This window comes from Gadus macrocephalus, chromosome 6 (assembly GCF_031168955.1).
Source record: "Gadus macrocephalus chromosome 6, ASM3116895v1".
Taxonomy (NCBI): domain Eukaryota; kingdom Metazoa; phylum Chordata; class Actinopteri; order Gadiformes; family Gadidae; genus Gadus; species Gadus macrocephalus.
In genome coordinates, this window is record NC_082387.1 from 14,284,803 (window position 1) to 14,292,302 (window position 7,500).

Consider the following 7,500-nt stretch of genomic DNA (forward strand, 5'->3'; position numbering starts at 1 on the left):
CATTTTAATATGCTGATGGCTTGATGAGGGCCAGCATGCTGTGTCTGTGTGTTTGTGTGTATTTGTGTGTGTGTGAGCGTGTGTGACCGTGTGTGTGCGCATGTGTGCCTTGTGTACAAGCTTGTATGTGTACGCATGTGTGTGTGTGTGTATGTGTGTGTGTGTGTGTGTGTGTGTGTATTTTTGTGTGTGTGTGTGTGTGTGTGTTGTGCCATCTGCATGGGTCTGATAGAGCGGTGTGTTTATCAATGGTCTGGCAGGTGTATTATTGGTATTAACTCCAGGCCGATGGCGGCTGCAGCAATATCAACACACACATCCCAATCTAATGTACCTCCGGCCTGCAGGCCTCATGTGCGGCTACCGATTCTCACATGTGGCTCTCCCTATCTCTCTCTGTATGTCACTCTCCCTATCATTGTGTGTCCCTCTCTCTCCTGCTCTCTCTCTCTATCATTGCATATCTCTCTCTCGTCTGCTGCCTGCCAATCACCCTTCCTCTGTCTCTTTGTATCTCAGTTAGCTTTTTTTCCTCCCCTCATTCTGTTTATCTCTCCCCTAAAAGATTGCCCACCCAGGTACTCGCGGGACCACCCCCACCGCGACACTAGATCTCTCTCCCTCCCGCTAATTGCCCGACAAGGTGTTATTTCTTGGAGGTACAATAAACAGAAGGGCCCTGTAGCATCGGTGCAAAATAACAATCATGGGTTTTTCCTGGTGTAGTGTGCACCTGTTACCAGAGAAGAGAGGGGTCTCTGACGATCCAGACGATTTCACTGGGATTTGAAACTCTTTGTTCCCCCCCCACAATCACAACCTCCCCCCCCCCCCCCCCCCCCCACCCCCCCACCCCCCACCCCCCATCTGAATTAATACACGAGTCCCTGGTACCGTGAATTAGGATGGTTCTGTCCCACAATGCAATTTGACCGAAAAATGCTTTGGGTACTCAAGTACTTTTATGTACTCGACTTATAATGCGGAGACAAAGGGTGTTGTTGTGTGGGTGGGGCTGGGGGGGATCTTTTGAGCTGGAGGTGCAGTTTGTTTGTTTCCAGGTATCATGGGGGGCTTCCGACCGCTGAGGGAAGGCAGGTGGGTCTGGGCGGCCGGGAGGGCCGGAGAACCACAGGAGAGGAGGAAGAGAAACCCAGAGAAGCCTCGTAAAGAAAGAAACCTTTGACTTTTTTCCCTCCTTTTTTCTCTGTTCTCCTTTTTTCTTCAGTCGGTGGATCCTCCTCTCCTTCATTTTTTTCCTTGGGTTGTGGAAATGGTGGTCGGAACTGCATTTTAACCATGTTTTGGTAATAGTGGGAGGTGGAGGTGGAGAAAACAAAACAAAAAAGGTTCTAGGACACAAGGAAGTTTGCTGTCACACAGAACAGATCGCACCACACATTGTTTATGTCATCAGGTGAATCATCTCTCTCTCTATCTATGGTTTTGCGGCGTCTTCCACCACATATCTGCATATTCCTCTCTTTGTCTGTGACGCAATCTCTTCTTGGGACTTTTAAGGTTTTCTAATATTTCCCTCCCCAAACCGTCCTCCTAAACCCCTCTTTGATGTTTGTGTATTTTTTCAATCAAACCTTTTTCCTTTGGGTTGTAAAGAAGGACTTTTACTGTAATCTATCCACAAGGACCCTAAACCTGGCTCATGGGACGATGGCGGACTGCCGGAAAGCCATATCCTCCAGGATATATTGGCTTCCTGGCACTTTGAATGGATCCGGGTGATGGTGGTAAGTGTGCGTGTGCAGTGTGGGACTGTATGTGACGTAGGCTTGCTTCTGGCTCCCCACAGTGTGTGTCTACGTCTCTATGGCCTTCTTTACGGCTAGTGTTGTGTCGGAGTGGCCTGCCTGTGTCTTCCGCCTGGGGTTTGTGTATTTCTTGTGCCCGTGTGTCACTTAAAACGTAAATCAATTGGCTCAATGTCTAAAGTCCAATAATTACAAAAAGAAACACAAACAATCACACTGCACGCAAAAGCAACCACCGCAGTGTATTGCTTGCTCTCTGGGGGATGGTACAGAAGAGGCCCCTGCATGTGAGAGGGGCCCCTGTACAGTTGTGTGACCTTACTGTTAGAATCTAGACTAGAGGCTTCTTAATGCTACTAATGCTTCTTCTAAATGCTATGTGCAGCTGTAGAACTAGTGACTGTGTGAGACTGTGTTGAAATATGTTTATTTATTTATTCATTAATTTTAATTTCATAAATTTTTTTACTTCAATTGCCCTTATTTACAAGTAATATTTGTCTAATTATTTGTATATATTTTGAACCTCTATGGGAAATGCCAACGTTAATAACCGCAGCCTTGACATGTGTGAGTGTGTACGTGTGTGTGTGCATGTGTGTGATTTTATGAGTACTTATAAACACTTTGCCTCAAACTTTTACTGCGGCAGCCATTGGAGTGAGGTGTTCCTGCATACGCCAATGCCAAAGCCCAACGCTCATTATGCCTGCGACTCAGCACACACACACACACACACACACACACACACACACACACACACACACACACACACACACACACACACACACACACACACACACACACACACACACACACACACACACACACACACACACACACACACACACACACAGTCTGAACCAACTGAACTTTCCCCGCCTAAACCCCCTCTCAGATGAACTATGATTGAATGAAGCATAAACACGCCGGCACCCTCAGCACCCATAGGTGTGGCGTTACGGGCGCGCGTTCTGTACCAGGCAGGAGGGAATAAAGTCACTCGATGCGCTCACCAAACGGCAACGTTGAAGGTGTAGCGCTCATTGAGCTCGCGCCGGTTTCTCATTGGACGGAATCTGGATCAGACGGCGGCGTCTGACAGCGGCGGCAGTGTGAGCGGTGTCTGGCGTTGTGAGCGTCAGGCGGTTGGAGAGGAGGCAGACGCCACCGCCTCTCTTTAACCAGAGTCATAAATCCGTAATGAGCTCCAAGAAAGGGAGAGAAAAAAGGGGTGCATATTTGATTTACTTTTCTGAAGACATGATCCTAACATTGGGGGGCCAACGTGCCCCGGCTTCCTTTTCTTTGTCAAAACAATTTGAAATTCCCTTTTTTATTTTTTCTCTCTCTCTGTATGAATATGTAATTAAAGGGGAAGGCAGAGTTAACAAGTGTCTTAACAAAAAACACGATGAGCTCAACCCGGTTTATTCCATGAGAAAAAAAAATAACCGCTCCGTAACAATGCGCAGAATGGAATACGATGGAATGTGAGGAATAGGAATATGAATGTATGTTTTAAACATGTGCGTTTTACAAAAAGGTGTCGGTTAGGTTTCATGGTGTTGAAGTTAATCCTGCGTTGCTGCATCGCTTCAAAGTCTGTCGACCTCTGTGCTCTGATGTAGGGGGGGTTGAGGTGTGTGTGTGTGTGTGTGTGTGTGTGTGTGTGTGTGTGTGTGTGTGTGTGTCGTCAACACAAAGTCCCACTTTGTCGGCGGATGTGCATTTTGTGCAGGGTGACTTACACCAGACAGGGAGACAAAGGCTCATACAGGGGAGGGGGTGGGGGGGGCATGGCGAGACGGACAGGGGGAGGGAGACCATTTGTGGGGGGGGGGGGGGGGGGGGGGGGGGCTGCTGGTGGGACGGGAGGGGATGGGAGGGGGGGGTCCTGGCACCTAAACCAGGCCAACGGAGGACAAGAGTGATGGCCTTCCATCCATCAGCGGGCAGCGGGGGGGCCGTCCTGGGGAGGACAGGGGAAGGAGAGGGCTGGGAGGCCAGGGGACACCGGGGGTGAGGTGCAAAGGTTTAGCTGGGTGGGGGGAGGCGGGGGAGGAAGGTAAAGTATAGTAACATAAGGCGGTGTGTGCGTGTGTGTGTGTGTGTGTGTGTGTGTGTGTGTGTGTCTGTTTATGTGTGTTGGGGGAGTGAAGGTTTGAGAAAATGGCAGAAGTTGATGGAGCACAGTATTTGAGTTGTGTTGGAGTCATTGATGATGAGCGTGTGTGTGTGTGTGTGTGTGTGTGCTTGACCTTCAGTCTGATGGAGTGGCTGGTCGGGTGGAGGTGATGATGGGCCCCAGGGGCTTGTGGGGAGGGTCGATCAGTGGCAAACAACCTGCTGCCACCCAGACATATTACGCACACACACAGAAACATACACACACACACGCTCACGCAAGTACACACACACACACACACACACACACACACACACACACACACACACACACACACACACACACACACACACACACACACACACACACACACACACACACACACACACACACACAGAGTATACAGTCATGGTACCAAAAGTCAGTTTTTTAAGAAGAGAAGCAGAGGTCAAACCAAAAATAAGGCTGCCCCTCCTACACTCCCTCTGTCCTCTCTCTCCTCCTGCCCTCTCTCACTGTCTCCCTCCCTCTCTCTCTCTTTCACTCAGCGAACAAACACGTACACACACGCTTATCTTAACTGAGTGAAGAGACTATTTAGGACTCAAGCACTCGTTGACCTGCAGTACCTTCAGCTGACAGACTTAACTTTAGGTTTGACTTTGGCCTTTCCCCAATAACCCATCACACACACACACACACACACACACACACACACACACACACACACACACACACACACACACACACACACACACACACACACACACACACACACACACACACACATATTGAGAAAGTTCACACACACATCATTCTATTTACGCATCCTTTAGGAGTTGAACACCTAAAGGATATGTATGTGTGTGTGTGTGTGTGTGTGTGTGTGTGTGTGTGTGCGTGTGTGTGTGTGTGTTTGAGAGCAAGAGAGAGGGATAGGGTGTGAAAGCGCTTCCGGCTAAGAGACTCATGCGCACGTTAATACCAGGTATGTTTTTGTGTTCAAAATGTAATGAAACAAAGATACGAAATAGCTCTCCATATGGAACGCGTTAGTATGCTTTTTCCTTTTTGTTTTTTCCTACAACATTATTTATTCAATCTGTAACCTCACATCGCCACCACCAGCGCCACCACCAGCGCCACCACCAGCGCCACCACCAGCGCCACCACCACCACCACCACCACCACCACCACCACCACCACCACCACCACCACCACCACCACAACTTTAACCACCACCCCCCCCCCCCCCCCCCCCCCAGCACAAAACGACCTGACATCTGTCTCTTTAATGTGGTGGGCGGGAGGCACCGTGCCAGGCAGCCTGGTGCTACAGTATTTCAGGGCAGGTCGTAGTGCTGCCATACCATTGTCCTACCCATATGTTACATACAGTCAGGGGGAGAAACCCGTTCGTCTGCCATAGAACCCCTTCCACCGCCTCCACCGCCTCAACTGGCCGGGGAATACGTGCTCATTTGTGTTGTTCTCAGATGTGTACGCTGGTCCTAGGTGTTGTTTTTTTAGCTTGTTGTTTGCTCTCTAGGTGTTGACAATGTGCTTCCCGTGATTCGTTTTTTTATTGTAGAATACATATTTATCCATTGATGGTGTTTGTAACTTTATTATATTGATATATATACCACATGTCGGGAGCAGTCCGTTAGCGAACTTGCTGTAGAACGTTTCATTTAAAACACAATTCAAAAACACAATTCAAACGTTTTCTGATATATTGAATCTTATCTGTTACTATTGCTTATAGATATAATAATCGTAGACAGTGTGTTTCCTTTCCCTTTCCTCCCAAGCTAATTTGTCCCTAAAGTGTTGCCGTAGCTAAGTAGGGTGGTACTGGTGGTCTCTGTGGTGCTGTCTGGTTACAACATCAACAAGAAAGCTTTCAGCTGGCCTCTGGGAGCCACATATTAACATCCTGTCACGTTTTTATATGACATTTCAATTTAAACCATGTTACCATAGAGCAGGAGAAAGCCAGAGAGGGAGAGACGGCCAGAAAGGCAAAACAGACAAAGAATAACAGGTGCAATTTTAGCACCGTGGGGCCCAGCGGCAGGCGCTCGTGTTTCAGACTCATTTGGAAGCGCGATGGGCTGAGCGTCGCTACATTATCGCTGTTAGCTTCATCATTTTTATGACTCAGCTCAGCTGGGAGAAGGGGAAGGGTGTGATGGAAGGTTAAAACGGTCTCCGATGGCGGGCCAGTTCCGCCCAGTAGATATAGGACAGATATTTGGGTCCATATAGTAATAGGCTTCGTCCTCTGCCTTGTGTTCTGCTCCGGGCCTTGGGTCAGTGGAGAACACAGCGTCTTTGTTAAGAAAAGTTTACAGCTGCGTCGTCTCTGCGCTGTGCGGTCGGGGGGTAAACCTTGTTTTTTGCCGTGATGCCCTCTGAAGAGAGAGCATCAGGACAGAGAACATGGGAGCAAAGTCGAGAGTCTGCTTGGCGTCATGTATAACTTAGTAGTTTGTTATGTACTCTGTCCAATTTGCTGAGACGCAGTTTAACATAGGTATTTTGGTCGTTATTTTTTGTGTGTGTGTGCGTGTGATTGCATGTATGCGCGTGTGTACTGATAATATCTCAGTACACACAGAATAGATAGAATCTCTACCTTTGTTGGCACATTCGCAAAGACTTGCATCACGCACACACACACACACACACACACACACACACACACACACACACACACACACACACACACACACACACACACACACACACACATGCATAAAAACAAACACACACACATACAAACACACACACACACACACACACACACACACACACACACACACACACACACACACACACACACACACATAAAAACGGGCACACACACACACACATTCACATAAAAACGAGCACACACACAAACAAACAGTGATGCAACAGTCTGACATCTTCATAACAGAGGCTAACTCTTCCCTGAACCAGCAGCCTCTTAACGGGTAGATAAAGGCTGGGATCTCAAAGAGTAGGATAGGTCTCAAACGGTTGATGGCTCCTGCCGGGGCTAGCAGAGGAAGAGCTTCCATTCACACCAGACTGATTGTCTTACTCTGAACTGTTAGAACACGTAGCGAATGAGGAAACTGTCTCGGGCAGTGTTCTCGTGAGACCTTGAACCAATGTGTTTCCGCTCTGAGCCTCATACATATTGCATCCGTGCTTCTGCATCATAGAAGCTGTGCCGGAGAGCCACATTATACGGTTTGACGTATACGTGTTATAATGTTTCGCTATATTGCAGTAATGTGTCTGTTTACACGCACCGAACCGTGGGTTCGGTGTGACAAGAACATCGGGAGAAAAGGCTGTCTGTAAGGAAGCAACTGATGAAAGGAACTAAACCGATAAATACATATGTCATCGTTGCTGTTTACGACCCCGGCCTGTCTATACATGGCGCTCCCTCCACCACCCCTCGCTGCTCGCTGATACCAGCCCGGAGACCCACATCGATAGGGGAGTCACCGTAGCATAATGGGGTGTCATGTCCTAAATCAACCAGCGCCGCCGCCTATTAAAATGCATTATGCTAAACTCATTAGCCAGGCGTCTTAGCCGCCG

At 48.4% G+C, this 7,500-nt stretch overlaps 1 protein-coding gene across 2 annotated transcripts in view; it reads left to right on the forward strand.

Moving 5' to 3' along the window:
* Positions 1 to 1,023: 1,023 nt before the first annotated feature.
* Positions 1,024 to 7,500, forward strand: part of LOC132459650 (multiple C2 and transmembrane domain-containing protein 1-like) — a 24,422-nt gene continuing 17,945 nt past the window's right edge. The window contains exons 1-2 of one of the 2 annotated variants that reach the window (XM_060054305.1): positions 1,040 to 1,166; positions 1,647 to 1,748. In XM_060054305.1, the coding sequence (XP_059910288.1) occupies positions 1,743 to 1,748 (6 nt within the window). In that variant the 5' untranslated portion in view covers positions 1,040 to 1,166; positions 1,647 to 1,742. Of the gene's footprint in view, positions 1,749 to 7,500 lie in introns of both variants that reach the window. The other variant, XM_060054304.1, reaches the window with a different exon arrangement.